This window comes from Taudactylus pleione, unplaced genomic scaffold (assembly GCF_031769625.1).
Source record: "Taudactylus pleione unplaced genomic scaffold, aTauple2 ptg000333l, whole genome shotgun sequence".
In the NCBI taxonomy this organism is placed as follows: domain Eukaryota; kingdom Metazoa; phylum Chordata; class Amphibia; order Anura; family Myobatrachidae; genus Taudactylus; species Taudactylus pleione.
The window spans coordinates 1701208-1724357 of record NW_028284734.1 but is presented as its reverse complement, the minus strand read 5'-3'; the positions used below and the strand labels follow the sequence as shown (position 1 = coordinate 1724357).

The 23150-nt window shown below is 43.8% G+C and overlaps 1 protein-coding gene across 1 annotated transcript in view; it reads left to right on the top strand.

Moving 5' to 3' along the window:
• The window catches only part of SV2C (synaptic vesicle glycoprotein 2C), a 352825-nt gene that overhangs the window by 279070 nt on the left and 50605 nt on the right, over nucleotides 1–23150 (top strand). The window contains exon 5 of the mRNA XM_088443732.1: nucleotides 21822–21955. Within this exon, the coding sequence (XP_088299858.1) occupies nucleotides 21822–21955 (134 nt within the window). The remainder of the gene's footprint in view (nucleotides 1–21821; nucleotides 21956–23150) is intronic.

Sequence of the window (23150 nt, the reverse complement as noted above, 5' to 3'; positions counted from 1 at the left end):
TTGAACATAATTTGAACTTTCCTGTGGCCAGCATATGGGTAGGTTGGTCTTGTGTACACACAGGTGAGCAGAGAGGGAGGGGAGTGGGTACTAATTGCAGGCAGAGCACTTCCTGCAGAACACATAGCCCCGCCCACAGCAATCGGTACCTATGGGGAGAGTCTTCCTCCTGAGTGCACAAGCCCCCCAACCTCAAGTCCCTTCCTCCCCTCCATCCTGTGGGTGCAGACTGCTACTTTGTGTGGCTGTAGGCGCCCTCCTGCACCTTGCGTGGCACCCCACATACTATTTTTTCTCTACGGCCCTGTGTACTGCATACCGGTGGGTTTTTTTCTGATCTAAGTGAATAGTTACACACGTGACCATTTGAGTGAGTATAAATTAACACACTTTATTTACAAGTAACAAAAAAACAATAAACAAAGTATACAGTATACTTAACTTTTGTCTGTGTATTCAGATGACACCAGTGATTCAACATAAGATGTAGTCCATGTTCATCTTCTCTGGGGAGCCTCTGTTTCAATAACGCCCAGGTCTTTCAATTTACATTGCATGCACTCTACTGCAGTCTCAAGTCAATGCACGACCCGAAGGGCCTTTGTGTGGGTCTTGATTTATATACCATAGTCTGTGTGTTGGTTTTCCGGATATTAAACCCATATTAGTTGCAAACTGGGTATCAAGCACTGATTGGCAGGGCCAGCTCTAGGGGTGTTCGACCTGAGCGGTCGAACAGGGGCGCCACTCATAGAGGGCGCACCCTTCCCCAGCATCCCGATTTCAGCGGGACAGTATTGTCCCGCTGTTCCACCCGTGGGCCGAAGTGGGCCACGGGTGGTCAAATATGGAGTGCCGGGACACCGGAGTCTGAATGGATGCTGCACACATGCGTGTGGCATCCATTCAGTGCCGTGAGAGAGCTGGGGGAAGCCCAGCTAGTGAGGCTCCCCCCAAGCTGACGTTATTTGGAGGCGTGCTATGCGGGCACACCCCTCAGATAACGTCACGTAAGGAGACATGGCCTATGATAATTAGGCCATGCCCCCAATTTCGGTTGCGCGTAGCTGCGCAGAGCACTCGGCCGGCACAGGGCGCTATTAGCCCTGGAGCCGGCCCTGCTGATTGGTACAACATAGCATGGACAATTGTTATCTCTTGCACATGCTCAGTAAGCGCTAAGATATACTCAGACAAAGAAATAGTTATGATGTATACTAAAATGTCTGGAGTTACACTATGTTTCAAAGCCCCTTTGTGTAGAATATGGACATCACTATCAGTAACCCATAATGCTTAGCATCTCTACACAGCTCACAGTGGTCACCCCACTGGAATGTGGCTAACTGTCTATTGATAACACCATATAAGGTATGAAGGGCTCATTATACATCTCTGCTAAGGTACAAGTTGGGCCTCTCAATATATGTCTTGTCTGACCCCAGTCTGACCATTCTGTGCATAGACTGCAACTACATGAATACAATGTCCTTTTACAAACCTTAATGGGGCCTAGCACAGGTTGTGTGTTACAACTTATATGCCATGTAGAAATTAATTATTTAACCCACTGGTTACATGTACACACCAGCAGATGTGAACGATATATCCGCAAGATATTTTGCATCTGACACGCTGCATGGCAAATGCAATATATATCTGTGAACAACTTCTTTCACAGATATATCTGGTGCACACATGAGTCGACTGCAGACTTGCCTACTTTTGAAAAATAATTTAAGGGAGATTGTGAAAGCATCCCCTATGTTTGCAGCATTAAAATGGGCGTGTACTGCTACATCTGAGAGGAGTGCCATAAAATTGTCTCACATCAAATGTAAATGTGTCCCAAAGCAGTTTGTAAAATCGATTTGTTGATGAAAACACACTAATACTTTTCAAAAAATGCATGTAGTCATAGGGATCATTGTGTTATACAACCAATGCAGGAAAATTATAATCATAATCCCATTCAAATGTATATATCTGGTTTTTTTTTTTAATACATCAGCCTCATAATGGGGGTAGGGTGCAATCAGGGAGATTGGTAGACTTTTCAGGGAGTCAGGGAGATTGCTGCTATTTCAGGGAGTCTCCCTGATAATGAGGGAGAGTTGGCAAGTATGGTCGACTGTCGAGATGATATATCGTTTGTCAGCTGTGCAAATAATATAATGTTCAGTATGTACCCAGCATAAATCTACTTAATAGTCTAATATTTAATAATATATATACATTTATTAACGGTACATAATGTGGGCCTACTTTAGTGGTAGGAGTACATTTATTTAGAAGGTGACATTTAGCATAGTGGCACCGTGTAGTGCGACTGCCGCTCCGTCAGCAGACGGATCGTGCTGTCACTGCCGGTATTTGTGCGGTCCCCGCAGACCGCACGATATGCCGGCTTCCCCCTCCACCATTTGAATGGGATCGTACATCGCATCCCAGGCCAGATGGTTTTGCAGGAAGACCTGGGGATGCAATGTACGACCCCGCGTCTCTTCCTTTGCAGCATAGTTTGTCCTGGTGAAAATTTCTACCATTTCCCCTAACTCTATATAAGGCCATGCAGCTGATGGCGTGGTGGCTGCAATAGTGGGCAGTGCAAGGGCGTGGTGGCACAATCGCGTATTCGTGCCCACCCCCGCTATCCTATGCTGAGATTACCAGCATTGTAAAGAAGGGGATGGGGCTATCATGATGCAACTCAGCATGAATCGTGTCATCGGACCCAGTGGTGTAAGTTCATCCCAGATGCCCGGAGGCAAGTTATAATTTGGTGCCCCCCCCCCGTCACAGCCGCTGATACTGTAATGTAGCAATTTGCATGCAGACAGGTTATAGATAGACGGATGATGCAGCTGATGGTCTGACATGGAGCTCTCCACTAGTGTATGGTGGCTTCTCACGTGCCAGAAAGGGGTGCCATGTATTGGGCAGCCATGACAATACACTCCGGGGACATAGATACAGCCCTAAGTGGGGTGAATATGTTGTGAACAATGGAGGAGGTGCCCCCTTCAGTGCTGGAGCCCGGCAGCAGACGCCTCCATTGTCTCCCAAAGTTCTGCCCCTGATCGGACCCCCCAGGACAGCACACTTTCACTCAGTAAGTGGGCAGCTGCGTGGGAAGGAGGGTGGGATCTTTCTTGGTCCGGGAGACTTGCCCTCTCTTGCGGACGAACGGGAGCACCACCCAATTTTCAGGAGCCTCCCTGTCATTCCAGGAGGGTAGGCACATTTTAATCCTGGGACCCCCTTTACTTGGAGATAAGTTTAAATGATATATCTCACAACCTAATTATAATTGATCAAATTATTAATGAATCAGTTTACTTGCAGCTGTTCCTCCCATACTATATAAGAGCAATTTTTATGATTCCCTACAATTTTCTAATAAATTAAGCACTGACTGTATATGTTATACAGGGGCCTATTTATTAAATAATATTTGCAAGATATTCCCCTAAAACACCCTTTTTCTGGGGATACCATCCCCATAAACCTCTATGAAAACAGATCCCACTCATGGAGGGCAGCAGATATAAGGCAGGATGTACTAAGATGAAAAATGGGGTAAAACCCCTGAAAATGCAGTTTTTGGGGGGATTTACCACATCTCCCATAAATACTACACACCCGAATGCATTACCCAATAGAAGCTTATGGGCTTCTTATCGGGACGCCCTCTGATAGAGATCCAATTGGATCCGTCCCAGCCCCTCCCGCAGCTCGCACGTCCATCTGCACATGTGCAGAAGGACGCCAGAGGGACTTCTGGGTATTAGATCCGGAAGTCCCACTAGCCGCGGCTACAGAAAAGGAAAGCTGTTATTGGGAGAGCTGTCCTTTGCGATTTAAATTGCATTTCTAAGTGCATACTGGGTTAATTATGTACCGGATAAGAGGCAGGATGTACCACATTGCGGATGCGATGCCTAGAACATCCTAGTACAGAAGTGAAATTATTGCTTTGGTGATCATTTCACTTTTTTACAGCTTTTTTCAGAGCCACTGTCCTGTCATTCAGGTGAAAACCTCATTTCTTATGGCCGCGAATAGCAGCCATAAGAAATTCTAATTATTGGATCTAAAACCCGTTAATTAGTAAATATGCCCTATAGGGTGAACTGCCTTAGAGGCACCCAGTATTGAACTTCTGTCCACTCCTGCACTTGCTAGGATACGGCAAACTGTTCTGTCCCTGTTGCTCTTCCCAACTCGTCTATGCACTGTGACAGCGTCACGGCCGGACACAATCATTAGGAGACATCTGCTTAATGAAAGTTCCAGGGAGCCAGTTGCATTATGGTATAATTAAATAGTACAAATTTAGTACCACTGCCCTCCCTCCCCTCCACCCCAATCAGCATAATATTTCAACCGGCCCATGCCAGCTCATCCAGTTCTAGGGTTGTTGAAATCCAATATAAGCTCTTGCACAACTGCCATGGCACCTTGTGCAAAATGCATGTCAGCATTTCCATTGTCTGCTGGCATCGCCTATCAGCCCCAGGTTATCCATTCCATATCTGGTGGAAATGCTCCAAAATCAAGCCTTCTGGACAGCGGTTTTGAAATTATCGTCTTGGGGAACCGTCTAATCCTGTATTTTGGCTTTTTCCAGTGATCCATCTGCTGATAGGCACATGTGTCTTTTCTATGGCCTGCATGGGACGAATTTCCATGAACGCACCCTTGCTGTACTTGGCCAATGCTTGCATGCTCCCTCCATCCCCTCCTCTGCCTCTCTAAATGCAAAGAGGCAATGCTTCCAAATTGGTGCAATCACAGTTAAAAAAGTGCAAAGTGTGTCAGAATCTGAACACAATTTGCACTTGCGCACAACTTTACACGAGCCCCAATACTGTTTTCTTCCTTTTCATTTGGTGCACTCTGCGCCAAGGTACATGCTTTTGCCATTTACTTCAATAAACCAATTTTGGATTTATATATAATAAAATCTCTGAAATATATTTTATCTATCAGTGCATTCCTGCTCTCAACAGATATGCAAATAATTTCACATTCATCCCATGTCCACACTACAGTCTCAATATACTTAAAGCTCTGCCGTATAATGCTATTGCATAAGAAGTATTGTGTGAAGAATTATAACTGACATTGTGTGGGCTGAGCTATAATAATCACCCACTTTCAATGCATTGTATGAAACGACATATCAGAGTGTTTGTATCCTCTTGAAAATAATAACTGTGCATCCCACATTCCGTTCTCTTTTTTTATGCTGTCTTAACCCTTTTAATGCTGGATATTAAAGTGTTTTTTTATGTAGTTTGTCTAAAGCAGTGGTTCCCAACTATGAAGTCTTAAAAAAACAACAGAATTTACATCTTCTGTGTTATTGCCAAGATCTTAACAGAAAATAAACTTTTCATCTAAAATTAAAGTTTTTCGTTGTCTTGAGTATGAGATCTTTGAAAATTAAAACAATACAAATACCAAAAAATTTGTTACACCGACATTGAGGTTGGGTCATAATAACTACAGTATTTTTGAGTTTGCACCTGTCTAGTTCTCTCCGGCTGAATGATTGGTAGCGGGAAACAGGTAGGGGAGGGGTCTTAACTCCAGCTGCTGAGAGGTTTGGCAACATAGCATAACTAAGTAATAAGATACATGTAATTTACAATGCCCCGGGTCATTATGACCCAACCTCAATAATGCCAGGTTAATCATTTTTTCGGACTTTCTCAATAAAAAACTTTTGGACTAGGGGTGCCATGAAAAAAATGCTGAGAGTATAGGGCAGTAGTTCCCAAGCTTTTTTGAATCGCGGCGCCCTAGAGTATCAGCGTTGTTTTCACCCCTAAGCCAAATGTGTTTTATTGAGAAAAAAAATATGGTACTTGTGTACTTTATGTACTCATTGCATAGATAACCTAAGTGTCCTACACTCATTATTATTATCAATCATGGTAATGTCTAAATCCCCTTCATGGAGAGGAATCTGACGTCAGCAGCCAGTGTACAGCGTCATTCCCAGTATCCAGCGTCATTCCCTACCATCCAAGTGGGCATAGAGGGGGAATATAACCTTGTGGCAAGCGTAGCGAGCCACTGAGCCTGAAGCGTGGCGAGCGCAGCGAGCCCGCGAGGGGCCAAATTTCTTCCTTAGGTTCAGTTATGTGGTGGTGGACAGGTTTAGGCTTCTCTTTGTCCACATATTTTCATTACATTGACCATAAATAATTTGATTTGGTGCTGGACCACCAATCTGAGGCACCCCTGCAAGTGTCCCGAGGCACCCCAGGGTGCCATGGCACACAGTTTGGGAACCACTGGTCTAAAGAATAATATTCATAACATCCAATAATTCTCTACTGACAGCAATGCCAAACATTCACACATAAACATTGTTATACATGATAAACTCTAGCCTCCCAACAACATGCAGTGTTCAGATTATTGCTCCACCATTCCATAGAAAATGCAGGAGAAAGGTCTTATCTCAGCTTCTCACAATATACCAGTAGATTAATCACTGATTTCTCCTACGGTACCTCTCTTTGCACCGCTAACCACCATCCCCATAAACCTAGTCTATGGGGACAGCAACCTGACACAATTTAACATCCAGCCAGATGCAATCCAGCAGAGTCAGAGCGGCTACACTGGATCACTTCCGGGTAAATCTCTAGTTACATGGGCGGACTTTAGCTGAGCATGTTCATGTCCCTTTAACATTTTACCTGCAGCTTTAGACTGCCATTGAGATGGAGAAAACTTTACCTGGTTTTTCTCCGGGTCTTCTAGAGGAGTCCGACTTGATAAATTAAAATGCTACAACATAACTATTTACAGCCAGGGCTTGTTAATAGACCACTTTGTCTTTTCATAATCCAACAACAGTGCTACTTACTTCTAGTTGCAGTCACTATTGTTTGTGTGTATTCTAGGAAATTGAATAAGGTTATGTAAAGATCAGTTTTGAAACAAGGTGTCTTTTTCTGTCCTGGAGAATTGTGAATCATGGTAAAACGTGTTTTTTTTTATAATACACTCTGCACACCCTGCACCCTTTATAATACGCTCCGCACACCCTGCACCCTTTATAATACGCTCCGCACACCCTGCACCCTTTATAATACGCTCCGCACACCCTGCACCCTTTATAATACGCTCCGCACACCCTGCACCCTTTATAATACGCTCCGCACACCCTGCACCCTTTATAATACGCTCCGCACACCCTGCACCCTTTATAATACGCTTCGCACAACCTGTACCCATTATAAATACGCCCCTGGATGTGATTAATATTGTGGGCAACTCAAAAAGAAGTACTGAAAATGTCACAGCAAAAATGTCAAGTTAAAGGAAGAATGAGCCCTACTGTATATTATATGGATATTGAAATTCCATTTGGATTTCTGTAACTAGTCTCATATATTTATGTGGTCATAGAAGTCCTCAGCAAGTTCTCCGCACACATTTAGCGTACTTGCGCGTGTTGCGTGCAACTTTTTCCCTTGAAAAGCGGCTTAAGCCACATACACACTAGATGATTTTTATGAACGATATGGACGATAACTATATCGTTCAATGATGTATCGCTCATATTGTTCAGTGTGTATGCAGTGAATGACCAACGATGCTCGCTCCCGCGGGTTATTAACGATGTCTTTTGTGGTCCGTACATCATACATGCCTACTCTCCCGATTTGGTTGGGAGCCTCCCGAAAATTGGGTGCCGCTCCCGACCTCCTGGAAAAGTAAGCATGCCTCCCGGCAATACCACCCCAAACACCCGCAGCATGGGGACTGATGATGCGATTCTCGCTGAATCGTGTTATCATGACCCCGCCCCCTGCTCCACAATGACGGAAATTTCAGCATTGTCCAGCGGGGGTGGGGGCCAAAATGATGCGTGTATGTGGCTCCGCCCCTAGCCCTGCCCCCAAACGGAATGTGCAGTCCCAGACATGCCCCTTTTGCCGGCCCTGCCCCCTGCTAAGCTGACCTGGCTGCCTCCCTCCCGGAAGGGGCAGCCAGGATATCGGCAGGTATGCCGTACATGCAGGCCATTACACCTGCAGTCGCACATAGAATATAGGCATTCCGCATATTTTAATCAGCAGAAGCTACTTGTGCGTCCTATTTGCATCGCTCTGCTAATAAGACACATTTGAAGGGAAAAAAAAAATCTCACAAAAAGATGGTTGGCGCTATCAAGTCGCGCCGCGCTCCCGCGTTATGTGTAACGTGACTTGTAGCGCACGGAGGATAGATGTATGTGGACACATCAGTACTATTTTTATTATTTTTTCCTCTTTATCTTCTTATTGTTCTCAAAATTACTTTTATTTTGGATGTATAGATTTGAAAGGGGAATGATATATGCAAATTGAACAACGTAGTAGCTTTTCTTATTTAGAAGAATATAAATTATAAAAGGCATGGAGAGATTATATTATTTGATTACTGTATTTGATCAGGAAAACTGAATACTACATAAACATACTGTAGTAAATATATACAAATAGACTTACATTATGTTGATTATTTAAAAAAAATATAACATTTGGAACATCAGAGATTTTTTAAATCCATTTTTTACTGGGAATAATAATCCGTACTTAGGTAAATTGTTATAGGTTGGCATTTGACTAGAGTATTCTGTTCTACTTGTACTGTATCCGTGGGCGATACTCACACATCTACCTCCTCTGTGCGGGTCATTCCTCTCCTCTGCAGATGTTCCCATCATCTGTTTTGATATCCTTGGCTACCTGCTATTGAAAGATTGTGTCCTTTAATCTTATTAGCCTTTTGTTCTCTCTTGTTTTCTGCTGCTGTGCCCTTAGTTGGTCTAAGCTACAGTCTGTTACTCCAACTCCTGCAATATAAAGCAATCCTTTTGTACTGGCGCTTGAATAATTTTTTTGTACATGAAATTGACTATAAATATAAGTTACTAACAGAAAAATATGTGCCTACAAAATACTTTTCTATTCGCCCATATGTCTGCTTTGTATGTACGTAGGTGCACACTAACATTCCAGGGTTTGTAACTCACACTGAAAACTTACAGGTGCTGATACAGAGTTGTATGTGCGCCTTTTGGCATAGTGCATCTTTGGGAAGGGCCATCTTCTTTACCATATATTTTATGTAATTGAATGTAAATTGTAGTATTATAGGAGTTGTAGCACAGTGTGTGATCACAGTAATTGTGGTTTGCTGTGTGATGATAGGAATAGTAGTACAGTATGGTGTGTGATCACAGTAATTGTGGTTTGCTGTGTGATAGGAGTAGTAGTATGGTGTGTGATCACAGTAATTGTGGTTTGCTGTGTGATAATAGGAGTAGTAGTATGGTGTGTAATTACAGGAATTGTGGTCTTCTGTGTGATGATAGGAGTAGTAGTATGGTGTGTGATTACAGGAATTGTGGTCTTCTGTGTGATGATAGGAGTAGTAGTATGGTGTGTGATCACAGTAATTGTGGTTTGCTGTGTGATAATAGGAGTAGTAGAATGGTGTGTGATCACAGTAATTGTGGTTTGCTGTGTGATGATAGGAGTAGTAGTATGGTGTGTAATTACCAGGAATTGTGATTTGCTGTGTGATGATAGGAGTAGTAGTATGGTGTGTGATTACAGGAATTGTGGTCTGCTGTGTGATGATAGGAGTAGTAGTATGGTGTGTGAAAACTGCAGTTGTGACTAACACAGTCTCACTGGCACCGGCAACCATGTACCATCAGACATTGAGCAACCATAGGGTTGCTCTGATGTCTACCGGTGTGGCCGATGTCCGCTCGATGGTGTGCCTCAGTGAGGAGTGGTCCCGTGTTCACTCCAAGTCCGGGGCCCCCTCCTCTCTCTCCGACTGCTGTCAGCGAACTGACAGCAGCAGTAGACTCCGGCACTAGAATGTGTCCGGAGTCTACTGTGCATGCATGGTTCACTGGGAAAATGGTGCGGCAGCCATTTTCACTGTGACTTCTTACTGCGCATGTGCAAAACGCCGGGAAAAATGGCCGCGACGTCCATTTTCCCGCATTTTCAGCAGTGCTACATTGTGGGACATTGGAGAAGTATGAAAAAATAATTATGGGTGGATGCTGCGCGGTGCGGGCCCGCCCTGGACCCAAGGGCCCGTGTGCACCGCACAACCTGCACCCATTATAAATACGCCACTGGTGATTACAGCCACAGTCAGTGGGTATTTCAGTAGACAGCCCATCGGCTATGGCATTAGCATAAATTTGCAATAGCGGCCGCAAAACAACAATCGCAGCCGTTACTGGACAGTGTCAACCTCTGAGCCAGACCCAGACTCCATTGTGATGAAGATGTACTTGAGTGAGGTGAACCCTGGTCCGCTTAATGTGTTACAATATATTTTTATATTCTGCACCATACACATGTAGCTATTTGCTCCTGCAATGGAAGCCTGCAAATTCTAACTATATAAAGCTACTTGTAAATTTAAAACCATTGCAAGTAAGCAGATCTATGTAGTGTGCGGCCACACGTCCAATCTGCTCAGCTGCAATGATGATCACTTTTTACAAAACTATATATTTTTTACGCAATGTATTTTTATTGATGACCAAAACATAATGTCAAATCCGTCACAAATAAAATATCATCCAATAAAATAGAGAACAATTGACATAGCAGTTTGGTGTAAATAATACAATATAGGTCACATTTTATAAAAAGCCTAAATATAAAAATGAAAAAGTTAACAGAAGCATTAAAGGAAGTACAATAGGTAGAGGGAAGAAGAAAAAGGAAAACAACAAAGGAAGAAGAAGAAGAAATAGGGAAGGAAAAGGGAGCCTCGTTACCAGATACCAAAACTGTACATTAGACCAGTGGTTCCCAAACTTTTTTGAATCACGGCACCGTAGAGAATCAGCATTGTTTCCACGGCAACCCTAAGTCAAAAGTTTATCGAGAAATTCAGAAAAAATTTAGTAAACTAGTAAAGTGAAGTCAGTTGTGCTACCTGTCATCCTTATGTTCAGTTATATGATGGTGGACAGGTTTGCGCTTCTGTTTAAATTACATTGACCATAAAGAATTTGATTCGGTGCTGGACCACCATCCTGTGGCACACCTGCAAGTGTCCCGAGGCACTCCAGAGTGCCACGGTACACAGTTTAGGAACTACTGCATTAGACCAATCACCTTGAGAGATCAGCGGGATATCCGCCAAGTTCTGTTACTTCTATCCTTAACCACGACAGAGCGTCTTATAATGTTCTGATTCTTTGTAATGTAACCATGGGTACCAGATCACTGTAAAATTCTGACAATTATCATGCATAGACATATAATGATTACGACGTGCACACCATTCAGTCATGGAGGGGGCAGAGGTAGTTCTTCAGTGGACAGCGATGACTGCCTTGGAGGCACTTAGTATATGTTGTAGTAAAGTTCTTTTAAAATGTGCTTGATGTTTCCGTACGAGGTTCAATAGCCAGAAACTAGGGCATGAAGGCAAGTCTTCCTGAAGGATGAGACTAGCCATCTCAATTACCTTATCCTCAAAAGATTGGAGAAGATAGCACTCCCACCAAATATGTAGTGGGCTTACTTTGCATCAGCAGATAGCGCTATGTGTAAAGTGACTGACAGCCATGTAAGAAGTGATAGGTTTGAGTCCCGGGTATAACAGTATTTTGAAATGTGTGCATTAAATAAAGGAGGATGTAACTGGAGAAGAGGTGGCCAGGAGGGAGTGGGTGCGGCCAATATGATATTTTAATCCCGCTCCTTCCCTGCGGATCCACGCAGGGTGGTCAAAGAGCTCAGATGGGTACTGGAAAAAGTGTGGCCAAATCCTCCTTGGTGCAATAGTACACGCTATTATCTCCCCATCCTGCCCATTAAGAAGTGGGTGGGATGCGGGAGAACCACCCACTCTTCCGTGAGACTACCAGAAATGGCGGGAGCCTCCTAGACCTTACGGGAAGGTTTTGTTTAATATGAAAAAGGGGAATGACTGAGGGGGTTCTGATACCATATACTGTAAGGGAGCATGTGGGGCTTATAGAAACATGAGTAGGCTTTGATACCATATAAAGGGGCATGAGAAGCTCTGTATGGCATATAAAAGGGCATGAGGGAGGCCTGCTTGGCATAAATAGTGGCATGAGGGAGCTGTTTGGCATACTGTATGTAGGTGCATGATCGGGCTCTGATTGGCATTTGTAGGGACATGAAGGAGCTATGACCTGTATAGGGGTGTGAGGGGTATGATGCAATATGTAGATGTGAGGGGTCTCTGTCATGGGGGTGTGTTTATTTGGAGTGCAATGTTAAGCACATTATGTAATATTTCCCCGAAAACAGTTGCACACAGATGTACTATGGAGTTTGGCCCAGACAGGATAACGCTAGTTCCAGATGGCGATGTCCTATAATAGCATATTGGCTACTAACTTGCATATTTTTGGGAGAGGGAGCTTAAAAATCAATGTTTCTGTCTTTATTAAAATGATAAAAAATTACAAATAAAAATGTTGTAACCCTACTGTGGTTTTGACCACGCCCTTGCTGGTCATGCTCTTTGATCACACCATCTGTCCAGGAATCAGAAATTAAAAAGGTGGTAACCCCTGTACAAAGGTTTTTGACACATGGACTAATGGTAAGATATGAAACCAGGGTCGTAGCTAGGGTAGTGCGGCCGGTGCCATGGCACAGGGCACCACAGGTCAGGGGGCGCTTTTTTTGGCCTGTCAAATTTCTGTTTAGTATCATTCTCACTTGTAGCTTCCTCTTATTTCATCCCCAGCATCTCCTGGCCTCTCCTATCTCTTCCCTGGCCCTTCCCCATGAAGCCATGGCCCTTTTTTGGGGGCATTATGTCCCTTTGAAAAATGAGGGGGGCGCCAATGCTCTTTCTGGCACAGGGCACCAAAAAGACTAGTTATGGCTCTTTATGAAACCTACTAGCACCAGTGGATGGCAAGTTCCTAGTGACCTGTTTAATAACTAACATTCTTTTTGCTGGCTATCCTTTGCTTTTCCCTCCCTCCTCCTTTCCTTTAAACAAAAGTCTGATAAGCAAATACATTACTCCTACCTTCATATAGAAGGGCAAGGAAGGATTATGTAAAAAAAAATAGATATACTATATAGCTGGGTACACACCTGGCCTACCGGCTGACAGATATAGTGTCCAATCGTGCCAGCAGAGCTATTTGAATATGACCGCCCACTGATGACGTCATATTGAATGACTTCTGCTGCAGACACATCGGGCTGTTGGCTGATCAGCCATACAGTCAGATGAAACGCTATATTTGTCATATATATCGTCGTCCGCTGTGCTGCAAGTGCCTTTAAGCAATACCTATTTGAATGTATTTCTTGTCTCTGTGATGTCACCAATTTACTAGTAAAGGCTGTATTCACCTGACTCATACTTGCCAACTCTCCCTCATTGTCAGGGAGACTCCCTGAAATAGTAGCAATCTCCTGACTCCCTGAAGAGACCAGCAATCTCCCTGATTCACCTTATCTCAATTATGTAGCTGTTTTATATATATACATATATATATATATATATATATTTGTGTTTTTCCATCCCTTTTTGAGGGTTGGCAATTTGTTTAGGAGCATGAGAGTGCCGGCTATTTCTTTTTATATATATATATATATATATATATATATAATTATATATATATATAAAATAGAACAAAACAGAGACATGTACATTCAAATGGGATCATTAGTATCATGTCCCTGCATTGGTTATAAGGCACAATGATCCCTATGGCTACATGCATTTTCTGATATGTATTAGTGTGTTTTCATCACCAAGTATATCTTACTAACTACTTTGGGGCTCATTTACATTCAAATGTAAATCAATTTTATGGCACGCCTCACAGAAGTAGCAGTACACGTCCACTTTACAGCCACGCTCATAGGTGCTGCTTTCACAATCTCCCTGAAATGCTTTTCAAAAGTAGGCAAGTATAACCTGAATATAAATGTAGCCTACAATATTGCAGCTTTCCACGCACTGTGTCTAGGGGCTCTATTTATTAACATTATTTTTACTAAAATAAAGTGAAAAAGGGTGTTTTCACACCCTTTTCACATTATTTTAGTTTCACCTGTAGTTATTACAGGGCAATTGGAGTAGAATTAGTAAAATTCTACTCCAACCCCCAGTATCACTTATTTTTAGTAAAGCAGATCGCGTTTCCCATAATTGTAATGGGAAATGTGATCTGTGTGCAAGTTACTAAAAATAAATTGTAAAAAAATACCGGGGAAGCCCTGTGATAATAACGCCACCTGGAGGTGGCGTTATCCAGGGTCTCCCCCAGTTACCGGGCTCCCACTCTGCTCTAACGGGGAGAGCAGAGGCAGGAGCCGGTACCAGTAATCAGCTGTGTGGTCTAAGTAGACCGCAAGCTGATTACTGTAAAAAAAAAGAAAAAAAAAGAAACATTTTTTTTTTTCCTTACCTGAATCCAGGGACCGGTGATCGGGCCTCCGGTGATGGCTCCTCTCCGGTCAGCTGGTCTCCCACAGTGCACTGGGGCCCGGTCATCAGGTGATCGGGTCCCAGTGCAGTATGGGAGATCACCTGATCGGGAAGCCCGGAGAAGATCACCGGAGGCCAGGAGGTGCAGGTAAGTGTAATGAAGGGAGGGGGGGTCGTGGGGGTCGGGGCTTAGTGCCGGGGGGCGGGGCTTAGCGTCGGTGGGGGGTAGTAGCGACGGTGGGTCGGCGCATGCGCGGGCTCTTAGTCGCGGTATTTTTTCCGAAAATACCGCGACTAGAGTGCGGATGGGATCCGCAGGGACAGAGCTTTATCGCAAGCTCTGTCCCTGCAAGGGATTTATAGTAAATCCCTGTGATATTGCCGGAATTCGCAATGCGAATTCACTCGGTAATATCACACTACAATCCGCATTCAATATGCGGATTGTAGTAAATAGAGCCCTAGGTAATGGATGCAGTTTCAGTCATGTAATAAAATGTTTTGTGCATCTTCCTTCAGTTAGTTAGACAGTATATTTTGTGTCCTGAGAGGACTTGTGAGAATGGCCATAGCATTAGGTGTCCCTGCCAGCCTGTTCAGTGAGGGATAAGCTGCTGATTCATGAGAATTGTATTCCTGTGTTCCCTCTCAGTGTAGCAGAGCGCTGTCACTGAATAGCAGCACTGAACCAGACCCAATCAAGGACTCTGCAGAGCAGTTGGTATATAAATCTCCCTAGCAGTCACTGACACAGTCATCCTTAGAGTCAGCTCAATCCCATCCCGTGACCACATTCTTTTAATGAGATTTTCACCGCCCTTGTCAGCTTAAAGACGAAAGTGGACTTTTGACCAACATCAATCCTAAGTTTTAGTTGGTTTGTATTTTCTAGCACAATTAGATTTTAATTGCTTAAAGTGGGGCAGCGGAAATCCCGGATCATTTAGAATTGAGTTCTGGTACCAGGATTTCTACACTAACTCACAAAAGAACAGGTTGATATCTCCCATTTCGAGAGCAATAGTCCCAAAAGGGATGTGGCTTATTGGGAAATCCTACAGACCCTGGGTTTATAGTCTGTGTATTACAATAACGTGGAAAGATCCTATTGCTATTCATTCTAAAATCATTGCAGCTTGCTTGAAGTTAGATGCAAGTGGACACTGTGGGGAGAGAGGCAAATGTATTATTGTGGCCCCTCGTGGTGCAGTGCAACTGATTGTGGCATCACGCAGAGGGGGACAGAGCCATGATGACTCAATTTGCAGAGAATTGCGTCAGCACCCCTCTTCCAACTCCTGTCCATTTCACTAGGACGAGGGTGGGATACAGGAGGGTGAACTCTTCTTCCTGGAGTTTAGGGGACCATAGCCATAGTAGAATATTTAAGCGTCCTGTGCTAGCTGACAACGCTCCCCGCACATGTGACATCATGACGTCAAGTGAGGGGTCTGGCCACGGGGAACACGGAAGCGAGTGACCAAGACCACTGTTAAAGCAGTGGGGTGTCCCTCCAGGCATGCCAGAAGCCTGATACAGGAACCATTATCACAGTGACGACTCCTCGGCCTTGCACCCTAGGTGGTGGCACCGGTCGAACCTAGTAACGGTCCTATGTGGGACTTTCCAAGAGTCATGAGTCTCCTAACCTGCTGGAAGAGTAGACAGGTATTATTACATATCCTGACTTGCTGTATGTTCTAATGGAAATGCAATATTACAATTATTTTGTATGGGTTATTAAACAATTACAATTCAGTGGTTGATCAGGCATGAAAAAAGCATGTGGAGAGAGTGAGCACCGGTACTGTAGGTGCTGATGGTACAGTTAATCCGAGACTGGGGATGGCTTCCTAGGATTTATAATCATGTGTGTTGCCTTTTCCTGCAACATGTTATACGTGGTGCTTCTGAAATGAGATGTCAAACGTAGAATACAATGGAGTTACTTGTCCTCAAGCATTTTTATGTTTCCAAACACCAAAGGACATCAGAGTCTCATCCATCAGTGCTGGTAACACTATGAAATTGGACCTAATGGAAATGACTTATACTCCAGTAACTCTAAATAAAATAACATGCGATTCATTAAAATACAAAGGAAGAAAATGTCTTGCGTTAAATTGTGATAAATGCAAATAATATTTACAAATGTTCAGTAAGGTTTTGATAATTGCTATGGACAAAGTAAAGCAGAGTACGATAATTGTAATGTTCCATTAGCAAATGAGATTTCACAGTTATTTATTATCTTGTGTTTTCTTCACTGTTGCTATTTCATAACCTATTAGTCTGAGTGATTGGCAAATCTCGGTGATCCTTTTAGGCATTCTATGCAAAGAGCAGACAGAATAGGTGATACGGAGTGTCTGCAGGGAGATAGATACAGTGATACCAAGGATGACATTGCGAAGGACTGAGTTCTATGCTACCTAAAAGGGTGCATAACCCTGATACTCTTTAATATTAAGAATGGTGTGTAATCATGTTATCAAGGCAATAGGATTTTCCAGAGCCTCATCTCCCACATACGTAGGCATGATTCAAATTACACGCCATTCCGAATGCGGTCGCGATGTTTAGCAAACTACGCTTGTGTCACAGCCTGCCTATGCTCCTTGTAGTGCCACATAGGAGGTTCTTGGTGTACCTCCTAATAAGTTACTGTAGCTGTCACTTTAAAAAACACATAATATATATGACCTTATATAGGGACTCTCATTGTTTAGCGTTAGGACCACTCCAAGCAGAAGCGCAGTGCAGTGGTGAGTGGGCTGGAGAAGATCCTGATGCCCATCACTTCCAGTTCACATTGAGCATACACAGCTGGAGAGCCGCGCATGTGCAGTAGCGCAGCCGGGTCCAATACCTTATAGCTATGATATGTGGCATAAGGATTCATAATCTTCAGGGCCTTGGTGCAGTTTACAATAAATCTGCCCCTAAGAGTGTATATGACTCGTTTCATAAACCTTCATAAACCTACACAAGAAAAAAATACAAAATAAAAATAAAATGACGTAATTCGTGTACTGTAATAAACTTATTATGTATTGAGGTTTCAATGAGGACACCGTCTATTTACATTCCAACGGTGTACTCTATCAAAACAGTAAAACATGGCTGGCAGAACACTTAGTAAGTGTAAAGGAGAAAGTAATTAAATGGTCGAATCCATGAGTGTAGCAGATAAGATAAACACATAATACAAAGGGTTGAAATGAAACAGGTTCACTGCAGCTTCAGTATCTGGATGGAGAAAATGACTCAGCCGCAGATCATTAATCATTTTATCAAGGCCGCTCTCTGCATTATGCTTTGATTAAAGCTGAGTAGAAATCTACATTCATTGCACTTATTGTGAGAGGAAAGGTGACAAGGATAAACTTGGAGTGTGGAGTCAGTGATAGATGGCACATCGTCTGGATAGAGAATAGATGGGGGTGTAGAACAGTAAGGATCAGCAGGTAACCGTGACATGTCATCAAAGCCCAGAATAATAAATACAATAGACTATTGGACTGGTCAATGTAAAAGACAAAAAGTAAGTAAAACATTAGGCACAGTAAAAAGTGCTCTTTTGTGGCCAAGTGCCACCATCTTGCATCATGTATAAACGTACAGTATGTAATATAAAGCCCCTGCAGTATGCATATAGTTGTGTAAACTGAGACAATCAGATTCTACTTCTCATTTATCTAGCACCTTCTAGAAGATAATATCTGGAATCTGATTGGTTGCTATGGGCAACATCAATTCTTAATAGAACTCCCATCTTAGTAAATTTACCCCTGATAGTCCTTCTGTATTTGTTTAGACAGCTTTCCATAAAATTCTGTCCTAAAACTTTCAACCCCCTGTGACTAATAGGACATCTCAGACATCTCCCTTATATTTTCTTATTTGAACAACATATTTGATATTTGATTGCTTTGAAAGTAAGACGTAGAATTATTCTCTAAAGTGTATTATCCAGTAGAATCCATCACTCACAAATCAAAAGTTGATACTCTCATATGATAGTATTATAGGGCTGGCTCCAGGGGTCGAAGCACCCTGTGCCCGCTCTCTACAGTGCGCCCTAACATCCCAACATTACCATAGGCCACACACCTATGTGCCGTTATTTGGAGACGTGCCCACATGGCACGCCTCCAAATAACATCAGGCTGGGGGGAGCCGAACTTGCTGGGCTTCGCCCAGCCCTCTCCCATCACTGAATGGATGCCGCGCACATGCGCGCAGCATCCATTCAGACTCTGGGGTCTAGCCCCGATGCACAGCTGCTGCAGTGGGGGTCCCCAACCTCCCGATTTGACCACCTGTGGGCCACTTCGGCCCATGGGTGGAACAGCGGGACAGTACTGTCTCGCTGAAATCGGGATGTTAGGGAGGGGTGCGCCCTCTATGGGTGGCACCCCTGTTCGACCGCACTGGTCGAACACCCCTAGAGCCGGCCCTGGAGTATTATTCTATACAATAGCTGCCCTGGGAGCTGCTTCAGTGTTCTATAATCCAGGATATACAGTATTGCCTCTAAATGCACCAATTACTGAGAACAGACTGGGATAATAAAATCAATTAAACAGGTCAATGTCTTACTGGGTCGTCTATTGATTCTAGCAAGAACTAGTGATTAAAGTCAATAGATGATCTCACAAAACAACCCCTATCTTCTTTCAGCCATTGTACATGTAACTCACCTTGGATGGACAGACCACAGAACCAACTCCTTGGACATGAATGAGATCTAATTTTCAATATTTCACAGGTGCCGAGTGGCACCAACATTGCAATGGATTGATTAAACTAGAAGACACCTTACACAGGGTTGTAGTTATGAGACCGGCGGCCGCGATGCCTCCGATCTCAATCAAGACACATATGTGGCACGCACTAGGTCATGTCTCCCCCTTCTGGTCAGACGCTTCCACCTGCTTTCCCTTTGGCCACCTTCCTGCCATTATGCCACTTCTTACCATGTATGGAACGGGCAGGGTGGCATGTCATCATCTAGGGAGCGTGGCACCAAGCAGTGACTTCATGGCCCAGCACAACAATCTCAGTCAATTTTCCACATTGGATAGCAGCAGCTGGCAGCATCACAGGTGAGAAGCAGAGATAGGTGAAACTGTCAAAAATGCGGGGACATAGGGGCCTATTCATCATCACTTATTATTCACAAAAGCATGGGAAAAGTAACATTTTCAGAAACTTTTGTAAAAAATAATTGTCGGGGCTATTCATCAAGTTTCGAAAAAGCATTTTTTTCGGGTACCCGATGGTGTTACTAAACGCCACTTTCAGGTTTCGTTTACACGTCAGCATGTGAAGATTTACAAGGCAGCCACACAGCACAGGGATCCATTCAGATCCCTCCCTGCTTTGTCTGCAGTGGGATGATGGTGTATTGATGGTGGAAGCACAGCCATCATTTGATGGTGGGCTTCCACCATCAAAACTTTTGATGCAATGGTAGCTAACTATCGCATCAAAAGTATTTTTTGGAAAAAAGTAATCATTTGACTTGTGCATGCGCAAAATATCCTGTTTGCGCATGTGCAATAACAATATTACCATGACTGGAAAGAGACAGAACTGAGGGGCGAGACGAAATGGGATCGGGGGCGGGGCCTTTAGTGGTTCCTGTGATGAGATGTCCGAAGCTGAAAGCTGCAGACGCGGACAGAGCAGCTCTCAGCATTATAAAAATAAAAAGTAACTATCACAAGATCATCAAATCACTACCATTCGATGGCGGCAAACATCGGAATTCCGCCATCGAATGGTAAAAACACTAACATCACAAAAAAAATTGATGGTCAGCATACATCAACCAATGGCGTCCATGGGCACCGCAGACATGTGGCCCAGCTCACCGAAAAAACAATGAAGACAGGTGAGCCAGGCTAAGGAGGCAGGTCAAACAACGGGGAGGGGGAATTGCAAATCCGCAGGGGGGGGATCGTACACCGACGTGGGGGGGCAGACACCCGCGGGGGGCTGGATTGTACACCCGCGGGGGAAGGGGGTGTTCGGATCATACACACACACGCGGGGGGGCAACGAAGTCCGAAGCCTGTCTTCAAGCTGCGTAGAAACAGCAGTTTTTCAGAAGTGATAGTTTAGGGCAGGAGGCATGATGAATGTCTCCTAAACTGTCTTTGAACTCGCAGCGAGTTCAAACCATAATTATCACATGTGATAATTATGTTTTGATGAATAGACCCCATAGCAATGACAATAAAGACACTAAATGGATGACTTTATGTAATTAATTTTGTGTTTTAGGCACCCTAAGGCAGTATTGTAAGAGCCATGTTCCTGAAAATGGAAAAAAAGTTAAATAAATAATATTTAAATGTATTTGCAGTTTATGAAATTGTAACTTATTCTTCATAATGTGTGTGGGCCAGTTGGGATTTCATCAGATAAATGAACCAGGAATAGAGATCCAATGACAAAATTTGAGGATCGCGTGGAACTCTCCACTGGCTCCCATTCCCTTTCAGAACCCAATTCAAGGCTCTCACACTCACTCACAAAGCCCTCACCCATTCCTCTCCCATTTACATCTCTGATCTCATCTCCCTTCACTCTTCTGTCCGCCCTCTTCGTTCACTTAATACACGCCGCCTTTCATGCCAATTGATTACTTCCTCAGACTCCCGCCTTCAAGACTTTTCCTGTGCTGCTCCTCACCTTTGGAACTCCCTCCCTCTCCCTATCAGACTCTGCACCTCTCTATCATCTTTCAAACGAGCTCTTAAGACCCACTACTTCATTAAAGCCTTCCAGCTCTCATCCTAACTTGCTGCTACATCTTCCTTTCTCCCCGCCCACCCCATTCTGTGTCACTCCAGTTTGTCTTCCCCTCCCTCGAGCAGGGCCCTCTACCCTCTTGTGCTTCTCCCTACTGTCATTTAATTTATCGCTTACTAGCCACTAGGGCAACTAACACTTGGCTGCTTATGCGGGCATTAATGTCACTAATATAGCAACGTTTATCCATGTCCTGCATTGCATTGTATTGTATTGTATTGTAAGTCAATGATTACTTTTTTGTCTATGTACTTTGTAAGGCGCTGCGGAACACTTGTGGCGCCATATAAATAAATGATAATAATAATAATAATAATAATAACTGCTCCCTACAGTAATTAATGATCAAAGGTTTACCATCAGGGAATGTAGTCAATAGGTGGACATTTTCAATGTTGACATTCATAATGTCGACACCACAATGTCGGCATGTATGCGGGGTGAGGTATATTCAAATTTGTTGAATTTATTCATTTTATAAAATGATCTTACCTTCTATTTTCTCATAGGATGGAGCTTCAGCATGGGATCAGCCTATCAGTTCCACAGCTGGAGAGTGTTTGTCATCGTGTGTGCGCTGCCCTGTGTTTCTGCTGTTGTGGCTCTAACGTTTATGCCAGAAAGTCCACGGTTTCTGTTAGAGGTGAGGCCTGGGAATGAAAGTGCTGTCTTATTATCTCAGTGGGAAACATATGTTTAATCTAGGCTCAAAAGGAACTCTTGGGATGTATGACCGGCGAGCATACAGAACATACAGCTTTTTCCTACAACAGACAAGTGACTCTTTATTGGTATTACCTAGAGTAGAGGAGCCAAAAAGCCATCAGTGAAGAAAACAGTAAATTTATTCTTAAAAAAAAAGAAAGTATTGAAATGTCCTAGCTAGGAAAATGCCACCGATCACAAAGCCAAAAAAAAATGTTTAATCCTCACTTAAGAAATTGAGGTCAGACATGAAAGTTGCTCATTGCACATTATGGACCTCATTCAGAGTCGGTCATTGCGGCCGCACGGTCGTACGCCACCGATGTTCGCTATACTGCGCATGCGTAAAGTTCGCAATGCGCGTGCGCAAACTAGCCGGTACGATCAGAAATTTCTCTCTCCTTGAACACAGCCAGGTCGGTAGTTTGAGTGACAGAATGAGGCGTTTGTGGGTGGTAACAGGGGAAGGTGCTTGAAAACGGGGGAGTGGAGATCCGAACGCAGGCGTGCCTAATTATGCGAACAGCGTTTTATGGGAGTGCATATGGTTTATGGGAGTGCATAATTAACAAAGTAGCGTCATGGCACATGTGACATGGGAGGTTTTTACACTGACATGATCGTAGAGCTTAAGAGAGGGTATGGTCAACCTTAAGCTCTACGACCAGTTTCGATGGTTCCCGATGGTCTCGAATAATCCTTATATGCTCGGAGATGACGTGCAATGCGTACGAGAAGGGGGCATATTTGTTTGAATTCCGACCGCTTCCTCCCCTTGGTCGGCCAGCTACCAATCCGAACTTAGCGACGCAACTTGCGAGGGAATCATTTGAATATCCGGCCCCTTTTCCCGTACGACCGTGCGGCCGCTTTGACCGACTCTGAATGAGGTTCTATGCCCCTTTTAGCCAATTATGCACCAAGGAGCTGAGGACGTTATATATATTTTGAAGCAAATGGGCAATTTCTTTTTTTACTGGGCATAACCGGAGCCCCAGTGCACATGGGCTGCGGTTCTGGTTGCAGTGCCCTGGACACCGCAGCCTAATTGACAGGTTGCAGCCATTGGGGAGGGGCAGGGGCAGTGACGAGGAGCATTTAACAAAACTGGGGGGTGTCAGCCCTGTATTGTA